Below are 27,372 nucleotides of genomic sequence, written 5' to 3'. Positions count from 1 at the left end.
GTAACGAGGCACGCTCTCGGGCTCCCCGCAACGGCTACTTTTCCCGAATCCCAAAAACATACAGCGCTACCGCATTCGGCCAAATGAGCACCCCCCCCGCCCCCCCTTCTTCCAATCACCACCGTCAATTCTCAACTGGATCTGATCAGCGTGGGCCCACCTCCACCGTCCGATCGACGACCACGGGCCGATCAAGCAGAGAGTGCTTCACAGCTCGCACGCCTTTTCCTCTTCCCTCTCTCTGTTAAGACTTAGGAGCGAGAGCGAGGAGCAATGGCAGTAGCGAGTGTGGCCGCTTTGCAGGCGAAGAAGCTCATGAGGCTCACCATCTCGCTCTTCGGACGACGCTTCAACTCTTCGAAATGGTAACTCCTCGGAAACCCACTCCATCCACTTCATGTAGAAAACGAACGCGGCGAGAGAGATCGATTGTGATTTCAGCTTCGAAAAATGCCGACTTCTATTTAATCCCCGAAAATGTCATGTTTGGCCGTCATGAGCGTGTGAGGAAATGGCAAGCGATTCCGATACCGAAAGTGGTTTTCTAGTGGCTTTCTTTTTTCTTGTTGCGGTAATAGCAAATTAGAGGTGAGGGAGGGGTTTCTGATGACATTTATGGAGAGTTTTCGTTACTTATTTTGGGGGGAATGAACAGCAAAACGGCGGCGAAGATGACGGTGGCGAGGATAAAGCTGCTGAGGAACAAGAGACAGGCTGTGGTGAAGCAGATGAGGCGGGATATTGCGTTGCTTCTCCAGTCTGGTCAGGATGCCACTGCTCGTGTCCGGGTACATCTAGTGTTTTCGTGCTGTGCTTTGGTTAATGCATTGTTTTGCTTGTGTTGGACGGGAGTCGTGTCTGTGTTGGGAAATTGGTCTTAGGAAAGGGTCACTCTCAATTTTCTGGTGGTTTTTTTCACTGTCTAATTTGTAATTAGAATGCTTTGAAATTGATGAACTTGAAATAGTCATATTGGTTTTTGTGTATCATTAGCTTTTGAAGCTATAGTCAGTATCTTGTGATGAATGTTCCCAACTGCACTTTTTTGGTCTGGCTAGCTACCTCTGCAATTTTTCAGTCTTTCTTCCGTCGGAAGATATTTAAAGTGTTTAGGCATTAGCAAATACAGTTAGGATCATAGCTTCATGGCTTGTCAATCAGTGATGGAGTTTGGAAATATCATTATTCCCTGGCTAAAGTATGCACATTGGCTCTCAACTGGTCCGTAGTGAGCTGTCTGAGCTGAAGTCAAATCTGTCGGAAGTGAAATGAGCAAAGGTGAAGCAGAAGAGTATTTTAGGCCTAGTTCAGCGAGGTTTAGAGTTTTTTATTCAGTTTTGGGCATGAGTCTTAGGTTTGAAGAGTTTCAGTTATTTTTCATGTTGGGTCAATGTTGTTAACGTAATCGTTCTGTGTCTCATAGTGGATATGAGCATGTGTTATAGTGGAACTGTCCTTAGTATCCCTTCTTTTGTGCAACAATCAATTGAAGAGAGTATAGAGGACATTGAGGAAGATGATATTAACTATCTTTTTCTGCATGAAACTGCAATGATGATCACTGGAAGCACTACAGATGGAGCTTATGAGATTTTCCAACCCCGTGCTTTCTCGAAAAGAGGCTACTGACAACTACTAGTTGCGTTAGTATTACCGAGAAAGACAGGATGTGGGAGTTCTGGGATAACCTTTTGAAATACCATAACTTGGACCGACTTAAGTAAATCACATAAAGTACCTAACTGCTTAGTTTTCTCGGAAATTGGTGGACTGAAGGACCATTTCCCAGTCATAGTTGTTGAAGGCCTTTCTTGACTATGTGGACGTGTCTCACATTATTGTACACGATTAAGTCACTAAATGATGAACATTGGTGAAGGGACAATCATCTAGTTGTAGGCTGCATCATTTTCCACTGTAAGTAAGTGTAATCCGTTTGCATGTGTTCGCTTCGCAGGTTGAGCATGTGCTAAGAGAACAAAATATTTTGGCTGCAAATGAGTTCATCGAGCTCTTCTGCGAGTTAATTGTTGCTAGACTTCAAATCATTTCAAAGCAGAGGTAAAAGAAATGCCTGATCTGCGAAAAACTAAGCAAGTTTGCGTGTGTACTGTTGCTCCGTGATTACTGAGTCCTGACGGGCATCTTATACACAGGGAATGCCCGGCAGATCTGAAGGAAGGCATTTCAAGTCTAATATTTGCCTCGCCGAGGTCCTCAGAGATTCCAGAATTGGCTGCAATTAGAAAACTTTTCGAGAAGAAGTATGGCAAAGATTTTGTGTCTGCAGCGATTGAGTTGCGACCAAACTGTGGTGTTAACAGGATGGTAAAACTTCGAATAGACTGGATCTTTACTTGCATGTTGTCTTTTTGAGTTAAAGAAGCTATTGTTTCCTGTAAATGCGTTGATATCCCGTTGATTGCAGCAACGATACATGTCCTAAAATACTAACTTATATAATTTCCTTTTAGCTAATTGACAAGCTCTCCGTTAGGACCCCATCTGGTGAAACAAAATTGAAAGTGTTGAAGGAAATAGCAAAGGAGTACCAGATTAAATGGGATACTACAGAGTCTGAACAGGAGCTTCTGAGGCCTCCAGAAGAGAAAATAGTGGGCTCTCTCTCTCAAATTCATTCTTTACTGTTCAGTCGAAAACCTGTTTATGTTCCCTGTTTCCTTCTGTTTTTTGTTGATTAGGAAGGACCACAGAAGTTTGTTAGTGCAACCAGCTTCCCGGTGAAGCCCATGGATGCAAAGTCTGTCAATCCAAATGAACATAGTGCAAGGTAAATGGATCCCATTTTTGTTTCCCCTCGATCATTTTCATTAGGCGAATCGTTCTTATAATTGCTCTTTTACTATCCCCTTAGATCAAAAGGCGGCAACAAGGAAACTTCGCCATATGAGGATTCCGCATCCGCTGCCAAAGCCGCTGCAGATTCTGCCTGGCAAGCAGTTGCCGCTGCACAAGCTGCTGCCTATCTGGCAAACAAAGAACCAAATGAGGCGACTCACGTTCACCGATCCCCTGCTTCATTCGCGCAAAATGTTTTTTCTAGCTTTTCTCACAATCAGGAGGCATCATCCGGACATCTGAATTATGAAAATCATGCGAACAATGAGGAGAGAAGGTATTCCCCACATACGGAGACCGGAGGAGCTTATAGAAGGCACAGTTACAACAGTGTCGGTTTCGTTCATCCAGAATCAAAGTTTGATGACGAAGTAAGTGTCGAAAAGTTCCGTTTTTCAGGAGACGATGACTTGCTCTCTACCCATGTTGGCGCTGGAAAGATGCATCGTAGGCACAGCTACAATGCTCCCTCCCGTCGTCCAGACAAAAAGTTCGACGAATCAGACTATGAGGAAGATGAAGAGGCGGAAGATTCCTCCGGCAAAGCCCGCCCACCGCGGGCTCCGACTCCACCACTGGCACCATCGTCTGTTACACAAGACTCGGTCCCTCACGTTCATCCAAAATTGCCAGATTATGACGACCTTGCAGCTCGCTTCGAAGCGCTCAAGTATTGGAAGTGAAGTGATGAATCTGAATACAGTCGATTGCTCAGTTTGCATGCCACTTTTGTCGATTACAATTTCCTATCTTGTCTATGCAACAAATCTATTACGAGAACACTAAACATACGTAAATCGACACAGGTTTGTTCGTAATCCATACTATACGTTCGTTTGTTCACTGGTTTGTGTTGGATTTATTGATGATCCTAAACAGCAAGATAACCAACAACAAAAACAACAACAAAGAAAAGATTATCGATGGCTGTCCTGATTTGATCGACATGAATCGTAAGAACGTGATTGACAAAATTAGCTTCAGCCTCATAATTGGGGATCCAATCCCACCTTAGATTTCAATCCAATCGAATGAACTGGAATCAGACAGACACGACGAATTGACATTCCGTGTGAGAACTGGATGATAAGAACGAAAGCTACGCATAACTGCTTGTATTAAATTTTGCAGTGGTCGGGACAGTGGCAAGAGCGACCCCATTAGCTGACTTTGGTCAATTCTTGATTGCCCCTCTTGCATACTTGGCTGCGTATCGTCGGCTGCTCTTGATTTTTGTGAAGAAGAAGGAAGCCAGAGATACAGAATTATTGTAGGATGGACCCGTTAGGATATTTGATGAACCAACAAGATGCTGGCTCGGATACCGAGGGAATTAATCTTTTTGGCGTTGGTTCAACCCTTACCGAGAGTACAGGACCGGCCGAGGCGCGCGAAAGCTGACCCGGACACCACCTAACTATTAAATCCAGATAAAAAGAGAGCTCATCGAGATCAAGAGACCAGCCCTTTCGCTAAATCCGAAAACAATATCGACAAAAAAGGCTAATTTGGCGTCAACTCTTTATCCAAAAGCACCCACTATACCAAACCCGAGAAAATATGTCAACCTGGAGTGGAAAGTTTAGATTTTTCTTAGCGTCCACGACATGGCAGATATGATCTACGTCGCTTTCGCGTAGAAAAGCTTCCGATGCAAAAGTCTTCGGCACGTGAACAGCTTGGATTAACGGAACCCTGCTTCGCACCCACGTCGTCCTTACGTAGCTAGCTCTCAATCATTGCATGAAAAAACGCTTCGTCGTTTCATCCTGTAAAACTCGTTTCTGTAATGTTCAGACCATTTTGCTGTAAGAAAAAAAGCCACCGAAAGCTATAAATTATGGTCATTTATACCAATTTTCGTATAACACGACATAAATTTAGGATAAATATATCACACGAGTATAAATTTAGAATAAATATGTCACACGAATATAAATTTGAGTATTTTTGGTGTTATAAAAAAAATTAAAATAAATATGTCACAGCCAACATGATTTATGATTTTTGGTGGCTCCTATCCTTTTTTAGAAAGGGCACGACCGACTTGTCATATGTCAATTCTTTGCATGTGGTCGCATATTAAATGAGATGAACGTGACAGAAATTAGCAGCCAAAGTTGAGAGTCCGCCTCAATAAATTCCGACAGCCTGCCATGTCCAACTCTCTCATTATTTCTCACACTGGCATTTTCTCTTTCTTTTTTTTTTTCCTTTTCTAAAGAAAAATATCTGGCGTGCCTAAAAATATCCTACATGCCTATGGCACGTGTCATCGTCGACGGATGGTATGAAATGCAATAAACAAAATCAATGATTGGCTTGCTTCTTCGAATAAGTGGTGCAATTTGTTCATAAAAGACTTTCTCACTCAAAGAAATACTAGGAGTGCGCTTCGTTGGGGGAAACTCCATAATAAAGGAAAATGATTAATTGTCCTACATTTGGTAATATGTAACCAAATATGTCTTTCGGTATTTGAATCTCATTCAAAAAATGATTTCAATATCATGATTTTATCTAAGATAAAAAAAAATTTTAAATAAATTTTAATTTTAATTTTTCTTTTCTTTTCTATTTTTTCCCTTCTTTCTCGGGCTAGCGATCGGCCATAGGCAAGGACGAGCTCGCAATGGCCGCGAGGCTCGGCCTTGCCTATGGCCGGTGGCCGGCCACCAAACAAGGAAGAAGCAAAAATAAAAATAAAACTTAAAAAATAGAAATTTAAAAGTTATAAAATTTTTAAAAAATAATGTAAAAAAATAAAAATTAAATAATTAAATAATTCAAGATGAGCTGTTCCGAAAATTGTTTTCATCTCTTTAGATTTAGGAATTCACTTTCCCATGCATAAATTTTCCATTAACTAAGTCATTTTCAAGAAACCAAATGAGCGAAAGTCTAGAAAATCAATTTCCGGAAAACACTTTCACTAAAACAAATGCATCCTAAATATTCTATGATTAGTTTATAAAACTAATTTATTAAATGATATGACAAATTCATATGATTATAAAATACTACCCACATTAATAGGAAAATTTTCAAATAAAGACTTGAAGTGGCCATGTCATTTTCAAATAAGGATCCGATTTGCCGCCTAGCTAAATATTCCGGCCATTCAACATCATTTTGGTCCAACGACAATAGTTTTTTTCCCTTTTCTTATTTCTCATGTTCCTTTTTTTCTTTGTTGCGGCCAGCTAACGAGAGCTCGGTAACCCTCGCACAGGCCCTCGCCGGCCGCGCGTGGGTGAGGCGGCTCTTGCCCAGATCTGGCGAGGGCTTCGAGGGCGACCTCACCTATGACCGGCAAGGGCAACCTTCACTAAATCCGGCGAGGGTGGCACTCGGCCAACCCTCTCTGGGCATTGCCGATGGTAAAAAAGAAAAAAAATATAAAAAGGAAAAAAAATTAAAAAAGTAAAGGCCTAATCCTCATTTGAGACTGTCCCGGCCACTTGAGGCACTTAATTGAAGTAAGTTATATTTTGCGCCTGTGTTAAAGAAAATGAGGATATTTCAAATGTTTATTTAAAATAGTGTTCACTATGGCACTTCAACCTTCATTTGGAATTTTTCCACATTGATATTATGAATTCTCACTTTAATTGGTGTGGTTGGCTTTACTCTCCCCATTATCACCCTCAACTTGCATTTTCTTGGAAACACCCACTTTCACGGCCAAGGCCTAGTTCCTGCATGCGACAAAGATCAAGTATAAAAGCAATTGAAGTCCCATGACCACATTGCTCGAGCAAGAAAGTGTCTCATTGTCACCCAAAAGGCCCACATTACAGGATGGCCGATGCCAGTGAAATCAATCCAGCTCCTCCGGCCACCGTGCCACGGGCACCGTCAACGAGACCGGCCCCTCCACCGCCGATCTCTTGCCCACCCTCCCAGTTCAACCCAACCACTGTCCACCCCAATCCTAATGCAGAGGCAGTAACCTCTAGCAAGACCCCCAAAACACCGAAAACGCCAAGAACGCCGAGACTGTCTCTCACGCCGAGGTTCCTGACTCCTCTGGGAAGCCCCATGAGGAAGGCGCTTCGCCTCACGAAGCTCGACCCACAAGACGCTTGGCTGCCCATAACAGAGTCAAGGAATGGCAACAAATACTATGCTGCTTTTCACACACTCTGCTCTGGGATTGGCATCCAAGCTCTGGTTCTTCCTGTGGCCTTCACTATACTTGGCTGGTAAAAATTATACACGCCCACCAAAACTAGGACATCTTGAAGTGAGATCAATGTCGAGTATGAACTCAAGCTGCTAGTTTTGTTTACTGTCGTGAGTGGCTCCATGGTTATTGACCACATGTGTCGTGTCCAAGTCGAGCTCGCTCACACCGTCATGCTCGAGCCATCCAGCTCACAAGCCCACACTGTAAAAACTACCCCTCATACGTTCAGGCATAGTCGTGGCGGTATCAGCGCGTATCATTACCTTGATCCAGTCTTTCTTGCTATGAAGTTAGCACCAATCGAGTCTTGAATTCTTATATGATCTTACAAGCATAACCTCATGAGGGTCAGTTGATTTTCATCTACACATAAGCTTTTCCGTTCGTGTGGACCTGATGAATGAACTGCGTTTTTTCAGGACATGGGGAATAATAGGGTTGACTTTGGCATTTGTATGGCAGCTCTACACACTGTGGTTGTTAGTCCAGCTTCATGAATTCCCGGAAACTGGGATGCGGTACAACCGATACATCCAGCTCTGCACTGCTGCTTTCGGTTCGTGCTTCCATACTATTCATTTCAGACTCTTCTTAATCGCCTCGATCCGAATAACTCGCTTTGTTTTACTTAAGGATCTTGTTCTAAGTTTGTGTTTTCGCCATCGCAGGTGAGAGGCTTGGGAAATTGCTTGGCTTATTTCCAATCATGTACTTATCAGGTAACCGTTTAGTGACTGGTTGGATATAATAGAAACTTCATATTGCGTTATCTCGCCGTTCCGATATGTCACAATGCGTGTTGATCGATCGCGACCTCAGGGACGTGGTCTTGGACATCAACTAGGCATGTACTGACCAGAACTATCGTGCATATGTTGTGGCCTAACTGTAGGCGGCACTTGTGTGGCGCTGATCATCATCGGCGGATCCACATCCAAGCTCTTCTACCAGATCGTCTGCGGGACCGCCGCATGTGCCGCGAAGACCCCTCTGACGACGGTGGAGTGGTACCTGGTCTTCAGTTGTGGGGCGGTTGTGCTTTCGCAGCTGCCCAACTTGAACTCGATTGCTGGAGTCTCCCTGATTGGAGCGATAACAGCCATCGGGTACTGTACGACCATATGGGCGGTGTCCGTAGCAGAGGGCAGGCTTCCGGGAGTGTCTTACAAACCAGTCAAAACCGGGACTCGTTTTCAGCAAGTGAACAGTGTGCTTAATGCACTTGGGATTATTTCCTTTGCCTTCCGAGGCCACAACCTCGTACTTGAGATTCAGGTCAGCGGCTATTTCACTGTAATCCATGTACTAGACTTCCTGGAAAGCTTTGCTTGACTTAAAGATCCATTGATTGATTCTCAAACTAGCTGTTAGGCCTTTGAAGACTGATTTGTCCCTTCCATTTCTTTCGATCAAAGAAAGCGGATGGTGTTCTAATTCTCACCTTAAAGCGTGAAATCTCTCTGTTGTGCAGTCGACTATGCCGTCAACTGAGAAGCTTCCTGCACATGTGCCGATGTGGAAAGGAGTGAGGGTTTCATATACGCTCATCGCAATGTGCTTGTTCCCACTAGCAATTGGTGGTTACTGGGCTTATGGCCACTTGGTGAGGCTCAAACTTTAGGGTTTTTCAGCTGCAGAATGACTTCAGTTCGATTGTACTGAATCGATTCCCCGTTAAATATGAGTTAAAAAAGTGTGCTCTTTCAACAGATACCTGTAAACGGTGGGATGCTCACGGCCCTTTACCAGTTCCATTACCACAACATCTCTCGGTTTGTGTTGGGAATGACGAGCTTGTTCGTGATAATCAACGCTTTGAGCTCTTTCCAAATCTACGGCATGCCCATGTTCGACGACATGGAGTCAAAGTACACCAGCAGGAAGAAGCAGCCATGCCCGTGGTGGCTTCGGTCAATCTTCCGGGCCATGTTCGGGTTCGGTTGCTTCTTCGTGGCGGTGGCAATCCCATTCCTGGGGAGCATGGCTGGGTTGATTGGAGGGGTCGCGCTGCCTGTTACTCTGGCATATCCGTGCTTTATGTGGCTGAAGATGAAGAAACCAAAGAAATACAGTTCAATGTGGTGGCTCAACTGGGTCTTGGGGACCCTGGGGATGCTGCTGAGCATCTTGCTGATTGCTGCCGGGCTCTACGTCGTGATAGACACGGGCATTAAAGTGAGCTTCTTCAAGCCTCACTAGAAAGCCTCGAGAGTGCTGCGATATAGCTACTTTGAAGTGTGCAGGTAGAGGTTCGCTGCCTTTTGTTGAAGAAGCCACGTTTGGAGGGAAAACCACAACAGTGGTTGTATTATGTTTCTTTAGGACTGATATGTGAATGGATTGATTTCAAGATAAGGAAGTTGTAATGAACTATCTTCCCCAATCCCCAATTCTCTTGGCGACCTTTGGTGAGACACTATTACGAAAATTTTACAGGGCCAAATGAAAGAAAAACCAAACACCCCCCTGCAAAGCATTTTCTATGTACCATCAAAAGATCAACAAACAAGCTCTTATAAGCAATTTGACAATGTGCATGCCAGCATCTGAACTGTACAATATGCACAGAGAAAAATGGCTGAGCTGTATTGTAAATACGTCGAAACCTTAGCAGCAACGGCACATTAGAACATCCAAGCAACTGTATGGTCTCAACTTCTCTTCAAGTTCGAGAGCCGTGGGCAGTGTTTCCATATTGTAAATGCTGCTTTGAGCACAACAGAATCTGTACAAGTTTCTGCATACACCTTTACTAAAAGGAAACAGTCCTTCAGGAATTCCTCTGCAAATTCACAAGACGAACTAGGTGAGAGCTCTAAATTCATGATTAGTGCACCTTACAAATTTGGGCAATTATGATTAGCTACTCTAAGCATAATCTCTATGATGGGTTTGTCAAAGAGAATTTTCAGCAACTTACAGGGAGGCAAGCAAATGCTGTCATTTCATGTTTTGTTCAACACTTACATGAAGAACATAGATTGGCTAACATACATGCCCTTGAAAATTTTCTTCACATGAATCTTAGATTATACATTATCTTCGGAATAAAAACACTAGAAGTGTCAAAAGTTTCGTACAATGCTCACTTTGGTGCCAAAATTTTTTTTTGGATCACTTAAGTGCCATTTGAAAAAAAAAAAAAAAATGATCACCGAAGTGCTAATTTCAATTTGGGCCATATTTTATTAATTTCTCCGGCTGATGTGGCTCATCGGCATGCCTAGTTAGCATATATACCCCTAAACAATGTCTACATGTTTTGCCCCAATTCAAAACCCTAAATCAGACTATCTAACATTTTCCCAAATTTCCCTAATTCTCAAAAGAATTGCATGCAAAAGTGGATTTCAAATCTCCAAGGAGATTTGTCAAACTCTTAATTCCAAATATAAACCCTAATTCTTTGCTTTGAAATTGTGGAACGCCTAACTTGCCGAGGCGATCCAACTCCAGAATCATGTTCTTTTTCATGCTGCAACTCAGGACCAGAGGATAGTCATTGATGTCCTCAATCGTGAGTCCCAATTTTGGAAGAAAATCAATTTGCTCCTTCATGACCTCGATCGTGACCAGAAGCTCCAGCCAGTCGAGCTCCAGCCCATCGAGCTTGTCGGGGACAATCACAATCCCGCGAAGGAACTCGTGAACCCTAGCACGATTTTCCATCCTCTCGCTCTTCATCTCCAGCAAGCTGGGACGAATGTACAAGGCCTAGGAGTCTCTATCCCTCTGGCCCAGTCGAACCCTACTCCACCTCACTGCAGTCGCATCGTCCGACTTGGAGGATGAATTTCGCTTTGAAACCAACGTCTCGAACTGTGAGATTTGCAAGATTCAGTGGTCATAGCGCCTGACGGTTCGATTGCCATGAGGGCTTGAATATGTGAGAGAGAGAGAGAGAGAGAGAGAGAGAGAGAGATTAAACTGCTTTAGTGCGGCATCGTTTGAGATTAAAGGCCACCTCATAGTCCACATGGACTTTCTTTTTTGCCTTTTTCATAAAAAAGCCACATAATAATTTTAGCTGGAATTTGTCTCTAAAAGCACTTAAATGACTGTTTGTTCTCCGATTTGACACTTAAGTGAGCCGGAAAAAAACTTTTGGCACTAAAGTAAGCGCCATAAGAAACTTTTGGCACTTACTGTCCTTATACCATTATCTTTACCAGAGAATCCTTATGTCAAGCATCTTCATTTAGAATGTAACTGAAGGAGAGAAGATTAAAAGGAAAAACAACATATTGATCAAGTGTAAAAGATAGGTATTGCCTAGTGAACTAAATTGTAAACAAGCCTCTCTTAGCCAATAACTCTAAACCATTGGATGGAGATTTAGTAAACATGCCAAAACACTGCAGCAGTGAATAACTTACCTGAGGTATGGGATGCGTCTACGTCTGACAAGTTCATATGTGGTCTGATTCGTCAGCACGAGGTAGCTGTAGAGAAGGTGATCCAAGGATTAACAGGCATGAATCCTCATAATATATGAAGAACATCTCTCACAAAACATTCAGGTCATCCAGTTGCTTGCATGGAATGTGAATTCACAAACTTCCAGAACCAGTCAGACACAAAATAACAACAGAATACGACGGATTGAAACATGGGTGAAGTTTATCCAGCTCATCAAACAAGTCAGTTTCCTGAAGCATGCAGCCAGGAGAAAGAATTTGCTATGATAAGACCATACAATAAGAGGGTTAGAAGGATTCTATCGTAAACACTCCAATGACGGATAATATCTATGCATCCAAGTCATCAACTCAAATAACAAGGCAGCCGACAATCAAAATCTGGAAAAGTGACCATTCATAGGAAATAAGCCGAGACATAATAATGACAATAAAGAGAAAAAGAACACTAGAAGTGCCAAAATTTGTGTATGGCGCTCATTTTAGTTCCTAAGTTTTTGTCTAGCTCACTTAAGTGCCGACTTTTTTTGAAAAACAATCATTGAAGTATCAACTCTGGTTTGCTTGGTTGGAACTCTTCACCCATTTGCTCGCCGGAGGATCCACTAAGCAATAATAGAAGCTAAAAGTTAAAAATATATATATTAAAAAATAAAAATTGAAAAATAAACTAAAAAATTAAAACAAAAAGTAAAAAAAAAAAAAAAGGAAAGGAAAGGAAAGGAAAGGGCTTGGCAACGGCGAGCGCTCGCTGCCAAAGCCCCCCGCCAACCACCGGCTAGGGCTCGGCCACCCCAGCAGGCCATCCCCCAACCTCGTTGCTGCAAGCCGTAATTATTTCTTTTTAAAATTTTTCTAAAATTTTTAGCTTCTTTTCTAAATTTAATTTAATTTTCTTATTTTAAGTTTAGAAGTCATGTGGACTAAATTCTTTAAAAAAATTTGGCACATGGACTCCACACGGACTGATTTTTTTTTTTTAAATTTTGCCACGTAATATTAAAAATTTAATAATAAATGTCACATAGGACAAAATTGTTCTGATTTGGCACTTAAGTGATTGTTTTTTCTCCGATTTCGCACTTAAGTGAGCCGTCGAAAAAATTTAGCATTAAAGTGAGCCCCGTACATAAATTTTGGCAATTCTGGTGTTCTTTTGCCTATAATAAAGGGAGAAATCGAAACTTGGATAAGCAAATTCTTTCGAAAAGATTAATGATGGGAAAATCTGCACATACCTATGAAAAAGCAGTAGTAGGAGAAGAAAGATGAATAAAATCACCAGAGATATCAATAGTAGTATCATTATCAGATCCTTCCACCTGTCAACGTTTATCAACAAGGACCTCAGACACTAACAGATAACATATAATTATAGAAAGCACAACTTACACAGGATCAAATAACCATTGTCACAAACCAATTCCCTCTCCTTCTGAGGGACTGTACAGTAATAAGCAATAAAAAAGTGCTCCCATTATAGAGGTACTGATATCAGCTATTTAACATGCCTAATGACTAAGGGTGGGTTTGGCTTAGCATTTCCAAAGCCCATTGGAGCCCCAAAGCCCTTTGGAGAAAGTGCAAGGCATTTGGCAACCATTCTCAAGGGCCTTTGGGATGAAAGTTAGCCTTGAGAATGCTGAGTGATGATTTTTTCTTCCAAACTTACCCTTACTTATTTTTTCAAATTTCAGTTTTGCCCCTCATTTTTTTATATTATTTTTAAATAAAACAATCCAAACCCTAGTTACGGCCGCTGGCCAACCAGATCTGCGGCCAGCGGCTGTCGGCCGAGGCCGCCAAGGGTGGGGCGACCCCTAGCCACCGTCGCTTGGGGTCGGTCGCCCCCCGGCCACCGTCGCATAGGCCGTGCAAGCCCAGGCGAGGGTTGCTGGGGGTCACGCGACCCAGGCGACGGCCGCCAGGCGTCTCCCGACCCCAGGGCGGCCCAAGCCGGGGTCGCGTGACCCTCACCCGGGCTCGGTGACCTAGGTGATGGCCACTGGTGGTCGCGTGACCCCTGGTGGCCCTCGCCGAGGTTCGCTTGACCCCTGGTGGCGTCGGCCCACAGCCGCCGGCGAGCCGGATCTAGCTCGCCGGCAGCAAAGAACCTTAGGGTTTGGATTTTCTTTTTTTATTTAAATAAATATGGTAGAAAGCCCCTTTGCAAATTTGTTTTGCCAAACACTAGTTAGCCCAAAGCTGTTTTTCAAAGGAGTTTTTCACCAAATGCCATTTGCATTTCCCAAAGCCCCTTAAGCTAAAAGTATTTGCATTTCCCCAAAGCCCATTTCTAAAGTTGAACCAAACCCACACTAATGCAGGGTAAGCAAAGAAAGGATACCGAGCACTTTGAGCTTTTGAATATTTACATCTTTTGGAAACCAGGAATCTTAGTTGTAAGGAATAGGTGGTTACTGTTCATACGGTTTTTGCTTAAGGGAAAATATCTAGCCTTGACAATATCTCCATATTGGAGCTCAGATTCTCCCTCTTACAAATGATTCTGTGTAGGGCGGTGCTCCCTTGGTACCAATTCAATTAAGTATTTTTTCTAGCATTTTATCTGAAGTAAAATATCTTTAAGAGAAAAACACATACCAAGCCCCAGATATGCTAGTCTTCAGGTATGTAATGTACAAGATGCCAGTCCACAAGCACAGTGCAGTCTCTTCAAATATATACCACCTGGGAAGATAAAAGCACAACCGCTCAGGAGAAAAGATTTGTTATTAAGAAGGTAATATATCCTAAAAAGTTTATTATTCATCATTTGTTACTTGAGGTGATGGTTCAGTTAGAGTGTTGCTTGTATCTCATCCTGCTAGTGCTTTATGTGTTAATTTTGCAATAAGAAAAGTCTGTTACTTAGCGTGCTTCAGAAAGTCTTTAAAGAACATAAACAATTGAAAGGTCAGTGTCAAGAACTTAAAAAAAAAAGGGGAGGACTCCAAATTCAATGGTCCACCATGTGGATGGAGATGAATTCTGCAGAGGGGGCACTACCTCTGTATCATTGCTAGTAAGAGATATAAACTCACCAAAATCGACAGTGATTACCCTGGCCAACGCATGTTCCAAGCCATACACAGTGGTGATCAAATTGAAGAACACATTTATCACAATCATGACAATGCTTTGCTCTTGGAGGCTGCAATTTGGATTCAGTGAAGTTAAACCGAGGATTACTTATCTAAAGGACACCAAAATCTAGTGCCAAATTAGAAGAGATATCTGTATCTAGTAATTAGAAGATATCAACTTGTCACAGTTTTGACTCATAAGAACAAAAGATAATAATCATATCAAGGTAAAAATTGGATATAGGAGCAGGAAAGCTCAACAAAGTCTCTGAGCTTCTCCAAAGGTTGCTGTTGCAAATGCATGCAGACAGAGTCCATCAAGAATCTTATCTAGAACATGCTGAGCAGAGTATTTGAACATGTAGTGATGATGTTTAAGTGTTGAATTTTGGTTTCCGGTTTGCTCATAAAATCATAGGGAGCAGAGACGCTCACTGCAGTGGTTGACTGACCAAATAGTCATCTAAAAGTCAGTAGTTGATAAATCAACTCAGCCAATTTACCTAAGTATAGGATGTCCAGAGAAATATGAGTTTGCAGTGATAGGGTTTTGTATACCCATACCAAAGAAGCAAACATTGCCCCTTTCTTGCTAGTAAGACATCGCCCACTTAAAGTATCTTAAGGAATGGAAGTTAGTTCATGCTATAAACTTTTATGACAAACACAGGAGCTCCTATTCTGTTGCATATGTCAAAGAGCAATAATGGAATCATGCCTGGATTATATGCAGATGTACAGTAGCCTAAATCATAGTTTGGAGAGACAGTTACCTGCTCAATATTACAGTACGAGCATGTCAAAGTTCTGCATAATCATTACAGAGTAGTTAGAAATAAAAAAGTTTTGTTTAAAGGGAAAAGAGATCCTCTTAATAAAAGCTAATTTTAGAACAACTAAGAGGAATTCAACAATAGTATACAAATCACAATACTACACTGGAAGAGCTCGACATGAAAAGACCCAGCATATTGCTTCCGTAAGCATACAAATTTCTTTTCTTTGCCATAAATGACTTCCTACCTCAAGGAAGTTCCGGGGGGATAAAATTCCATCACCATCTTTGCCCAAGAACTACTTCCAACAGAGTTCCTTCCAGACTGACTATTATCCACAGTCCCAATCAAGCTACCATTTTTGCTCGAAGCAGGATGTCTTCACTTAAACATTGTAAAGATATCCAAGCAGCAAAATGAGATGAAATGCATAATCATGAAATTTGTGTTAAATAACAAAATCCAGAAGAAGAATTAAGTTCTTACTTTGAAGCTGTTGGATTCGTCTTAAACAGTGAGTTTGCTTCATTGAAAGTTTTCATTGCATCAAGGACATATCTAAAAGCATAAAACAAGAAAGTACATCAGTTATAAAGAGACCTAGGTAGATCATTTACTCCAAGACATTTAACACATAGTATCTCAGTTTTGACGTCTACCCTGGAGAAGACCCAGCTGTGACGAAGTATTGGATTAATGCAGCAACAAAAAGCAGCAAATACAAGGCAATGTACCTGACAATATAAGAAACAAAAAGTAGCAAAGTGAAGTAACTGAGTTTTTAAGTCGAGTTATTCACAGATGAAATAGACATCTATGGACTCAGTGCTCATTGTCAAGCAATAACCAATGCACTTTTAGGACAGTGAATGGGTAGACACCTTCCAGATATCGCAAGTGGAAAAAAAAAAAAAAGAGACTATCTTATTGCTTGAGCAGAATTGGTCACAGCAACTATGGTTATGAATTTCAAGCTTCATCGGGAACTTTCTCATCTAATACAATTTGAAGTACGCGTGAAATCTGCATTCATTTTTTATGACAAGAAACCCACCTTATGTAGGTAAACGTCAAGTTCATGATAACCACATAATTTCATGGCCCATATGTGCAAGCTAAAGTCCTAGTAGATGGCCTAAACATGAAATTGTTCACTCTTTTGGTCGTATGGGGACCATAATGTTCTGTACGCGTAATCCATGCATATAACCTGTTCCTTAACTACTAAGCCAACTCCATGAGATTTTATTACTTCATTATAATTTCCCAATTTGGACTAAAAAAGTATACCAATGCATCGAGGAATGTTTGGGGTGGTTGCAGGTTTGTGGCTTTTTACTATGGTCTTTTCACTTGAGTTATGATTTGACTATGGTTGTTTGACAGACGTGTGTCACGTAGCCTTTAACACTTAAATATTTACAACTCAACCAAACTTAGTGTATTAAGTGATTAAACTTTTTGAAACATTAAAATGAGTTGCCAGACAAGCTCTCAATCCCCGAAAAACCTGAATCTTACTTCCCCTCAGTGACTCCCTAACGGGTAAAAGCAACCTTTACCCAGACGAATTCGACCAGAATGCTACAGTGCCTAAATTGAATTTAAAGACAGTCCAAAGAGTATCATCTGAAGAAAAAAACAATCCATTCAATGCTCGAATATTACTTCAGTGCCAAAATTAGAGCTCTAAAGTTCTATCCTTCTTCCCACTAGTTTTTTCTCCGCTCAACAGATCGCCTGTTAACTCGGAAGTGCGACATCCACAAATCCCACTCCAAAACCTCAATTATAATCTTTATCCAACATGATGGTAACAACAAAGGAGAGGTAATTAACGTACCACGGTTCCCTTCTTGTCTTCTCGATCAAGTCTTCGTCAAACAAAAATAGAAAGCCCGCGTATACAAGATGCAGCGCCACTAAAGACACCTTCAACGCCAATGAAGATCTCTGAGCTGCAAAATTACACCATAACAAGTCGAACACGACAGTCAATCAAACCGGCAGAAATGCCAAACGTTAGGAAAGCCTCTAACCTCGTCAAATCAACCTGCAGAGAAAGCAACCCCACGAACTCGCGAAGAAAAGAACTCCTAGTAACAACAGAAACGACGACAGGGACAAAAGAAGAGCTCACCGGGATCGGCGAGGCAGGGGAAGCAGCGGGAGCATCGGTCCAACGCTCGACCGCACAATTCCCTGATGGGCGCGCATGCTCCGTCGGTCGACATCCAAAAAGCCAGCGCGAATTCGCATTCGAGGGTCGATCAGGGTAGGTCGCGGCTCTTGTGGAATCTGTTCGTCTTCCTTTTTTCCCCAGGAAACAAAGCCCGCTCCTCTTTTCCTGGGAAAATCTCGCGTGCGATCGAGTCGAGAGAATCGCGAGTTCGCGGAGCAGAAACAACAGCTGCTCAACAAGAATCGATGGAGGGAGAGGAGTGACAGTGAATAATGATTCGAGCGAGAAACCGAAACGACGATGGAGCTGGAGCCTGGAGGTGGCAGATGACAACTGGTGTCTGGTTTTCTCCGCCATTTCTTTTTCTGTTTTTTCTTGTTTGTTGTTGAATCACTAAAAATTCTAAAATTTACAAAAATACCATCAAATAACTTATTAAATTAATGCAATTGAGCCTTTCTGTTAATTCCATTCAATTTAATAAATAAAAATTATTAATGTGATTTTTTAAAATAATTTTTCTCTTCTACGTGTATTTTCTATCTCCTACCATGGCTGCAATGGCATAATTTTGATTTAAATCTGACTTTTAACATAATTTCTATTAAATCTGGTTTAAAAAATAAGGTAAATTAACCCCAAAAAAGGACAGCAGCAGAATAGTGGCGAGGGAAGGGCCAGCGATGGTGGGAAAGTGGTCGGCGCGGTTTGCTAGGCCCCGGCCATGTTCCGACGATCCTCGTTGACCAATGATGAGGGCCATTCGGTCCTCGGGCCATTCGGAATTTTCCCTTAAATACTTAATCATCGATTCATCATAATATGTTCCCATATACATGAAATATACATGGTAACGATTGTACTTCTTCAATGAATACATGATACATCTACATGCATTCCTTACCTTAGTAATCATCGTAATACATCATAATAAGTTTCCATATACGTGGGATATACATAATAACGATTGTGCTTCTTCAATGAATACATGATACATCTAGATGCAGTCCTTACCGTAGTAATCATCGTGTTGAGTCGATACTTGATAAACAAAATTTAAACCTAATCCCAGAACTACAACCAAAATTAAAAGTGAGCGACTTGGAATCGACTTTTATCTTTTAAAGGTTTAGTTTTTAGTCTTTCCAAGTTTTAAATTTAATTTATTGTGGGGTTAATACCACGAAAAATCACAAAAATTACCTAGTCACCCCTCTAGGTAATAGCGCTAGCTACAACACTAACATCTTGAACGATGACATACATTAAATGGAGAATTTTTTGAGTAATTGAGGCATGACTTTTTATTTTACATTCTCACGGGTTTACATGTGCTATTGTGAGTCTAATCTGACCCTTAAAGATAACTATTTTTGTATCTTCTTTTGTGGGCACCTATGGCCTTGGCACAAAACATGAAAGTTGGAGCTAACATCTAATAAAACATATATTAATTAGAGAATTTTTTAAACACCTTAAGTTTGGATTATGACCAATCTTTTAACTGAATGTATTCTGTTTCTAGGTCTGAAATTTAGTGTCACACCCCGGTAATTTTTGGAGTTTATCTACTTGGCTAAAAGTGCAAACTTTAGTTAGCACGTAAATCTGTCTCTAAGCAATCTAGTCATGAAAATTAGACAAAGCACCCTAATCTGTGGGTCTAATGCCCAAGTGCTTATCACGAAAATTTACCATCACTGAGGGAACTATCATTCCATGAAGTTTTGGAATTTTATGAGATTAATCTGCTCTGATTTTTGTGTTGGGATAAATTAAGTTGCTATATGAGAAAATATTTCTGTGAATGCCCGATAGTGGTAAATTAAGTGAATTGTATATGGCATACCATGTAAACACGTGTACATTGATCATTGAGTAATAAGATGTAAAATCCATCGGATAGAGTTCTGATGGAACTCTAGGTGTGTGGGAAGCTCTTGCTATGTCAATTGGATAGCTCCTGCTGTGTGATTAGGGAACTCTCGAGAGTCGAGATTCCCAAGTGTAGAAAGCTTGGTAGTGCCATATGAGGATGTCGAAGAGGAGTACGTGAGTTCTTGGCAAGAAATTCTGCGAATTGTGAGCAGAAATATGATTTAAAAATGAGATAAATGCATAATTGCATATCCGTGAGTGCATGGCGTATTCATCCGGTGTGAATATCATTCCTGTTGCAAATGCTTAATTGATTGATGTGGTTTTGCTGTTTGACGTTTAAATGAGTATAATAATATGCGTTGGGTTAATAAATAGGGAAAAAAGGGAAGCTATTTAGCATCGCCAACTCCTCGACGTGGTGGTATGTGGAATGAAAAATTTCGGAGAAGGCCAGGGTTCGAACCCTGGAAGTCGTTGTTGTAATGTTAATAAATAAAAACTTTTTGGGCAATTTGAAAGAATACTGTGCTAACCACTAATTGCTTTTCTTTTGATATGACCCACTATAATACCTAACCTTCAATGAATTGGCATCGGGTAATATTTAAATCATGTCTTGTAATATTTTGATGTTTTATTTGCTGGGCAATAGCTCACTCTTGTTGCTAACATTTTCAGATCATTAGATATGGATGTACCTCCAAACTACTTCTATGGAGAAAGGTATCAGATTAGGTCATGGGCTAATGACGTTGTATTCCCTGACTCACCAACAGCATTCGTGAGGCATACTATTGTTGCATTTGTCTACACAGGTCGTTTACCCGTTGTTGCTTTTTCGTTCCTTGCTTGGTACGTTGGGCAAGGTAACCAAGTGTTGAGGTCCTTAATCCTCGATGATGCTAGTCACGAAGGCGGCGATGGCAAAGATGGTGACGTCGCGCCAGAGGGTGATCTAGGAGAAGTGATGGAAGTCTAGCATATTTTGTGTGTGTCTGTTTGTGGTTGTGTCTAGTGTTTGTTGTAATGTGTTAGTTGTAATGGCCTAGTGTGAACCTATCACCTGTTAGTTGTTTTTAACTAATGAAAACCTTATGTTTAAATACCTGCTTCCTTTTCCGCTTGCGTTATTTATATAAAAAAAATACTTGAAATTGAGAATAAATATGGTCGGGTTGTCACATAACCTCACCGGAAACCATGGGAAAGTTGGAAAAAAAAAACCCAAAAAAAAAAGAAAGGAAAAAATTTAAACAATTAAAATAATTGATAAAAATGCAATAGATTCAAGACTTTTCTAATATTTTCCTTCCTTTTGTTTAATCATTTTAGTGCCATAACTTATGTTTGATACTCATTTGGGTGCCACAATTTTTGTTATGATTACTAAAGTGTTATATAACTTTTCAATCAATCACTTGAGTGCCATAACTTTTTAAAAATATTCACCATAAGTGTTATGCCACATTCAATTTTTGCACTTAAGCAAACGTTGTTGTGACACTCGAGCGATTGTTTGAAAATTATGATACTCAAGTGATCGTTTTTTTTTTTAAATTATGACACTCAAGTATAGGCGGAAAAAAATTATGGCGTTTCATTTTGAGGTTATACGAAAGTTATATCACTTTGATGTATTTATTTCTTAAATTTTGTAGCCAGTTATCATATCTCTCGGTAGAAACCAAGATGGAGAAACCACAAACTAAGAAAAAAAAACAAAAATCATAGAAATAATCGAGACCATGAAAAGGAAAGATCTTTTGGTCACAAAGGTCACGTATGAGGTAATTAGATCTGGGCGTTTCCATCTGCCAATGAATTTTTATTGGTTGGTTGACTTTATTAAGAAGGGGGCATATGCCAGAGAACCATCGAAACGATCATTGTTTGTTCCTAAGTGTGTGTTCATATTGGGTGTACATCTAGGGCTGTCCGCCAAAATATCTGCTTCTCCACTTCTTAACCTGTCATATATAATGATCATTTTTTTTTTTTTTTGGTGACCCAGGGAACCCCAACACGGCCGGCAATCGGGGGGTAAACTCTGGGGGCAACACGTGCTAGCTACCACACACGTGCCACCGATTAAGTCACCCCGCAACGCTCCCGGGATTCGAACACTCAACCTTTTGCGAGAGGAAGAGTGCGCGAACCAGCGGCGCCACCCAGGTGGGTGGTTATATAATGATCACTTCATCTCTCCAAGAGTCGAAGAAACCCTAGAGTCAAACCTCCTAAAGACATGGCTGAAATGTCTTCCTCCCTAATGATCACTTCATCTCTCCAAGAGTCGAAGAAACCCTAGAGTCAAACCTCCTAAAGACATGGCTGAAATGTCTTCCTCCCTGTTGCCTTCACTCTCTTCCCACATTAGCAGGAACTTGTTTCTCTTCTTGGCTGCTGGCGCAATCCTCGTCTCTGCTGTGGCGGACCCTCCCATCTTCATATTTGGAGATTCGACGGTGGATTTCGGGACAAACAACTACATACCTTCCGGGGCAAGAGCCAACTTCCCTTACAAGGGATCGATTTTGCCTACTCCCAAGCAACAGGAAGATTCAGTAATGGATATAACGCTGCCGATGAAATAGGTAAAATGAAAACTTCCCAGTTCCTCGTTTGAAGTTTACCATGCAATGGTCAGCAATTGATAAATGTGAATTCTTATTACTAGCGATGCAGTTGGGTAACAAGCAAAGTCCGCCACCTTTTCTGGCTCTTCTCCGAGACCCATCAAACTTCCAGATAAATCTACTTCAAGGTGTTAACTTTGCCTCGGCCGGCGCCGGAATTCTTGATGCAACTGGATTCCAAACCTTTGTAATGTCATGATAAATTCTTTTAACTCCATCTTTTTAAGCTCTTCCGTGCCATTTAATTTCTTCACAAAGGAAGGAGCATGATCTGGCCTAGTCGATAAAACTTGAGGTTTTATAGCTGAAGCTTGACTAAATAAAGTGGTCTGCGTACACGCAGCTGCTGTATCGTGTGCTCCACTATTCAAATTATTAGTTTCGATGAATCGAAGCCGAGCTTGAGTGGCTAGACCGCATATTCACGTCATTTAACCATCATACTCAAGCGAGCCGAGCCCGAGTCGAGCATTAACAGGAAGCTTTAATTAACGCTACCTCGTACTCAGATAAATCCTAGTTTAAGTAGTCTGTCTGGATCAACAATGGATCTTCCCAATGTACAGGGTGACGTGATCCCGATGTCGCAACAAGTGCAACAGTTTGCAACGGTTCAATGCAACATCACACAGCTCCTGGGTCAAAATAAAAGCGCCGAGTTCATCGCCAAGACGCTTTTTGTCATCAGCATTGGAAGCAACGACATCTTCGATCACTACACTTTAAATGAGTTTACCGTGTCCCAGCCAGAGCTAATGGCCGCCATTCAGTCTAACTACGCAGCCCAACTGACGGTAGGTATCGACTCCATACCGTTGCTGTCGGGGACTATTTCTCCTTGTCTGTGAAAACCCCAGACCGACCTCCAGCGAATTGTGAAACTTGAAATTTCGTAACATTCACATAAAGAATAACCCCGAGCTATTAAGCAGGAGCTAGTCATTTGATTTGTTCAACTGCATGTGTTAACGGGCTTTGCATACTAACGGAAGGGGAATCCCAGGCTTTGTACACCTTGGGAGCTCGGAAATTCGGGATCATGAGCGTCCCTCCGATCGGGTGCTGCCCCCATGCGCGGCTCCAGAACTTAGTGACAGTGTCGGGCTGTTTGACGGAGCTGAATGACTATGCTCTGGCCTTCCATTCGATGATATCGGCTTTGTTACAAAGTCTGAGCTCGCAGCTCCGAGGCATGATATATTCGCTTGGAGATACATATACCATGACCTCTATCGTTTTGAAGGAACCTTTGGCCTTTGGTGAGCATAAGATTAATATCCATCTTTGTACAATATTCTCCTTTTTTTCTTTCTTTTGTTTATGTTTTTATTAAACAATTTGTTCTGAGTTCATCTTTGATCGTATGCTGCAATCAGGCATCGAGAACATAGAAGAAGCATGCTGCGGAAGCGGACTATTGGATGCAGAGAAGCCATGCTACATCGCGGACCGCCCCAACCTGTGCCCGAATCGTAGTAAATACTTGTTCTGGGACTTGTACCACCCAACTCAGTACGCGGCACACCTAGCTGCCATCACTCTGTTCACTGGGGACCCGAGTTTGGTAGCTCCGATGAACTTCAGCCAGTTGGTCCAGGCCAGCGCATGAGATCGACATTTGCGATGCTCTCGTCTCCTCTCTCTGTTCTGAAACAATTTACTTCATGTTTTCCGTGCATCGTCATTTCAGCTTCCAGTAATGAACGCCCTCTTTAGCCTGTTTCTGGGAACGAACCTCGGCGGATCCCGGGATCGGATGATGTATGACTGCTGCTGCAAAAGGGTTGTCCTTGTGGGCACACCAATAAATTTCCTCTCATGTTCATCATAGTCTGTTCCCTCTTCAAAGTTGATTTCTAGACGATCTTGATATTCTTGCGACTAATCTTGCCCATTCGTAAAGCCCTATCTAAGTAAACCGAAAGCCTTCACGTGAAAATGACAAAAAGAAACCACTTGAGTCCCATGAAATCAAAATCCGTGGCTAATCTTTTTGTGTCGTTGTATTTTTGCGAGTTTTAAAGAACTCCGAAAATAATAAACTAAAAATTGCTCAACTAAAGTACGTTATACGAGAGATAAAAAGACTATGCATGGACTGAAAATGAAAATTTAATAGACGAAAACTATGTCAACTTAATTTTCATCTTTTCCTTGACGGTTGAATGGCTAATTACACGATATAATGCCTTGATTTACACGTGATTAAGTTAAACACACTGTCAAACTATCGCATCAAACATGACTTACAGTAATTTCGAGTCCATGAACTAACCAACTTCGCTTCGATTGTACCCATGGCAAGAGCAAATTTAGGGTTTGCAAGCAACCCTGGGACAAGTATGAAGCCTTGCATGGGAAATTGATAAAACTGGATTAAAATACCCATGGTAGGAAACCCTAGTTGGTTTGCCACCAAAGTCTCTTCCAAGGAAAAGGAAAACGCATGGGTCTTTGTGCTATTGGATATTTTTCACGAAAATATGCACATCTAAATCCGATGAAGGTACTGACATTCTGCCCTCATAAACTCCATCCACGAAAGTTGAAAACAGCATATTTAGAGCCTGGAATCTACAATAAGTGTGCCTGATCATAATTAAAACGCGACTAATCTCCCCGGCTTATAATCATTTAATCTATGTCATTTTCATTTTGCCTGTTCATAAGGTATTTATTATAATTTTGTGGCCAGTTGTCATCCCTCTCGGGGAAAACCAAAATGTCGGAATCACGGACAAAAGAACATAATCATTGAAAGATACGAGACCACGAAAAGGAAAAATTTGTACGATCCTGTCGAGGGATTAGGTCTTGGTGCATCTACCTTCCAATGCCGCACGTGGATTCATTTCACAAAGGAAAGGGCATATTCTAGATCATTGGAGAGATCGTTTTGGGTTCCTAAGTGTGTTTTGTTCGTTTTGAAACTAGGGCTGTCCGCCGAATTACTAGTGGTCTTGTCCTTTTGTTTTTGCTTTGGTTGTCTTTTTTAGTAGTATTCGGAACTTTGTTTGCTTGTTTACTTCCCAGCCCTACTTATATAACACACTGCAGGGAACCATGAGACAAAACCCACCATCACTCGATCTCTCCAGAGTCGAGAAACTCTAGAAGCATGGCTGGAGCGTCTTCCCCATTGCTGTCTTCTCGCAAAAATAGTAACTTGCTTCTTCTTTGCGCTATTGGCACGATCCTCGTCTCGGCCCTGGCGGATGGTGGGCCCCCCGTCGTCTTCATATTTGGGGACTCGACGGTTGACGTGGGGACTAACAATTACTTACCTACCAGGGCAAAAGCCAACTTCTACTATAACGGGATCGACTTCTCTCATGCCCAGCCGACGGGAAGATTCAGTAACGGATACAACAGTGCCGACTTAATAGGTAAATTATGTCTTCTTAATCCCGTCTTAATTAGTTTCATCTGGTCATTCCAATAAGTAAACTAGAAATCGTTTTCATTTGAATTTAACCCTGTGAAATTCATGTTGCTAGTGAAGCAGTTGGGTTACAAGCAAAGTCCACCACCTTTTCTGGCTCTTCTCCAAGACAATTCAACCTTCCAAAGCAATGTACTTCAAGGTGTTAACTTTGCCTCAGGCGGCGCTGGAATTCTTGATGCAACTGGAAATCAAACATGGGTGCGCTTTCAAACCTATGTGAAGTCACGTTAAATTCTGTAACACCATTTTTTGAGCTCTTCCATGCCCTCTTAATTTCTTCCCCAGGGTAAGGAACATAATCAAGCCGAGTTAAGTCACATAGTTCACTACCGGAGAGCTCGACTTGTCTGAATAAGTTCCCCATAAAAACTCTGATCAAACTTAACGTTTTGTAGCTGAAGCTTGACTAAATAAAGCGGTCTGCGAACTCGAAACTGCTGGTATCGTGTGCTACACTATTCAAAATATTAGCTTCGGTCAATTAAAGTCGGGCTCGGGTTGCTGCTGGAGCTCTTGGCGAGCGAAGCCCGAGTCAAGCATGGACAGGGACCTTTAGTTATCGCCACCACATACTCAGATAAATTATATTTCAAAGTGTTTAGAGAATTAAACTCTGGATCTTGCTAATGTGCAGGGTGACGTGATATCGTTGGCGCAACAAGTGCAGCAATTTGCGACGGTTCAGGGCAATATCACAGGGATACTGGGTCAAAACAAAAGTGCCGAGTTCTTTGCCGGCTCGCTCTTCGTCATCAGCATCGGAAGCAACGACTTCTTCGATCCCATCCTTGACAACGAGACCATCGTGCCTGAGCCAGATCTGATGGCCGTGCTTCGGTCTAACTACACAGCCCAACTGACGGTAGATACCAACTCGATATTGCAACTGTTGGGGGACAATGTCTCTCCTTGTTTGAGAAAACACTAGACCGACCTCCAGCAAATCTTGAAACTTAAAAATTTTGGGAACATTCGCATAAAGCATAACTCCAAGTTGCCTGGCAAACGAATGTTGAGAATAAATTAGTGAGTTATTAAGCAATAGCTATTCGTTCAATCTGGTTCAACTGCATTTGTTAACGTTGCATATTGACATGAATGGGAACGCCAGGCTTTGTACAACTTGGGAGCTCGGAAATTCGGGATCGTGAGTGTCCCTCCAATCGGGTGCTGCCCGTACGCACGGCTCCATAACTCGTCAGGCTGCTTGACGGAGCTGAACGATAATGCTCAGGCCTTCCACTCGATGGTCTCGGATTTATTACAAAATCTGACCGCCCAGTTCCAAGGCATGACATACTCGCTTGGAGATGCATATACCATGATCTCTATCCTTATGGACGATCCTGGTGTCGTTGGTGAGCATCCAATGACTCTTCATTTTTTTACCAATTCCTCTTGTTCTTTCTCTCTCTTTCTTTATCTTTGATTCACCAATTTCCTCCGATCTGGTCCTTAATCGTACGCGCAATTAGGAATCGAGAACATAGAAGCAGCATGCTGCGGAAGTGGGACACTGAATGCCGAGAACCCGTGCAACATCACGCAAAACCCCAACCTGTGCCCGAACCGCGATGCATACTTGTTCTGGGACTGGTTCCACCCGACCCAGTTCGTGGCCGAGAAAGCCGCCATCACTCTGTTCACCGGGGATCTGAAGTTCGTTGCGCCGATGAACTTCACCCGGTTGGCTGGGGCCAGTGCGTGAGGCTGACATATGCAATTCTCCCAGCTTTTCTCTCTTCCTTCCAAGACATTTGACGTTTTCGGCAGATTGTTATTTCGGCTGCCAATAATAATTCAGCCCATTTCTCGGAACGAACCTTGCTGAGTCCCGGGATCGGTTGAGCTGTGGAGGCTGCGATTGCAAAAGCTTTGTTCTTGTGGATTGACAAATAAA

At 41.9% G+C, this 27,372-nt stretch overlaps 5 protein-coding genes and 1 pseudogene across 6 annotated transcripts; 5 read left to right on the top strand and 1 right to left on the bottom strand.

The window, feature by feature from the left end:
• The first annotated feature begins 184 nt into the window (after positions 1–184).
• LOC115736318 (IST1-like protein) lies at positions 185–3,702 on the top strand. The gene is made up of 7 exons (XM_030667954.2): positions 185–365; positions 656–788; positions 1,958–2,061; positions 2,157–2,328; positions 2,475–2,615; positions 2,703–2,791; positions 2,876–3,702. Exons 1-7 carry the CDS (start codon positions 274–276, stop codon positions 3,540–3,542), a joined length of 1,398 nt encoding a protein of 465 aa, XP_030523814.1. The 5' UTR covers positions 185–273; the 3' UTR covers positions 3,543–3,702.
• Positions 3,703–6,477: 2,775 nt separating this feature from the next.
• Positions 6,478–9,403, top strand: LOC115736317 (lysine histidine transporter-like 8). Its single transcript, XM_030667953.2, has 6 exons — positions 6,478–7,064; positions 7,468–7,604; positions 7,717–7,767; positions 7,941–8,323; positions 8,520–8,651; positions 8,759–9,403. The coding sequence occupies exons 1-6, from the start codon at positions 6,661–6,663 to the stop codon at positions 9,245–9,247; spliced, it is 1,596 nt and encodes a 531-aa protein (XP_030523813.1). The 5' UTR covers positions 6,478–6,660; the 3' UTR covers positions 9,248–9,403.
• A 114-nt stretch (positions 9,404–9,517) lies between these two features.
• On the bottom strand, positions 9,518–17,776 carry LOC115736319 (protein S-acyltransferase 10). Of its 2 annotated transcripts, none has more exons than XM_030667956.2 (11): positions 17,469–17,776; positions 17,172–17,286; positions 15,988–16,062; positions 15,815–15,886; positions 15,576–15,707; positions 15,326–15,359; positions 14,511–14,620; positions 14,071–14,157; positions 12,705–12,788; positions 11,425–11,490; positions 9,518–9,830 (listed from the first exon to the last, which is right to left on the bottom strand). In XM_030667956.2, exons 1-11 carry the CDS (start codon positions 17,560–17,562, stop codon positions 9,656–9,658), a joined length of 1,044 nt encoding a protein of 347 aa, XP_030523816.1. In that variant the 5' UTR covers positions 17,563–17,776; the 3' UTR covers positions 9,518–9,655. The 2 variants fall into 2 exon arrangements, with proteins under 2 accessions (XP_030523816.1, XP_048128596.1); XM_048272639.1 differs by lacking the exon at positions 9,518–9,830 and adding an exon at positions 10,669–10,867.
• Positions 17,777–21,718: 3,942 nt separating this feature from the next.
• Positions 21,719–22,875, top strand: LOC115736460 (annotated as a pseudogene).
• A 191-nt stretch (positions 22,876–23,066) lies between these two features.
• Positions 23,067–23,819, top strand: LOC115736459 (GDSL esterase/lipase At1g71250-like). The gene is made up of 2 exons (XM_030668176.2): positions 23,067–23,286; positions 23,404–23,819. Exons 1-2 carry the CDS (start codon positions 23,067–23,069, stop codon positions 23,634–23,636), a joined length of 453 nt encoding a protein of 150 aa, XP_030524036.1. The 3' UTR covers positions 23,637–23,819.
• Positions 23,820–25,145: 1,326 nt separating this feature from the next.
• Positions 25,146–26,400, top strand: LOC115736458 (GDSL esterase/lipase At4g16230-like). Its single transcript, XM_030668175.2, has 3 exons — positions 25,146–25,413; positions 25,525–25,670; positions 26,107–26,400. The coding sequence occupies exons 1-3, from the start codon at positions 25,146–25,148 to the stop codon at positions 26,398–26,400; spliced, it is 708 nt and encodes a 235-aa protein (XP_030524035.2).
• The last annotated feature ends 972 nt before the right edge of the window (positions 26,401–27,372 follow it).

This window comes from Rhodamnia argentea, chromosome 11, assembly GCF_020921035.1.
Source record: "Rhodamnia argentea isolate NSW1041297 chromosome 11, ASM2092103v1, whole genome shotgun sequence".
Classification (NCBI taxonomy): domain Eukaryota; kingdom Viridiplantae; phylum Streptophyta; class Magnoliopsida; order Myrtales; family Myrtaceae; genus Rhodamnia; species Rhodamnia argentea.
This window is presented reverse-complemented; position numbering and strand designations above follow the sequence as displayed.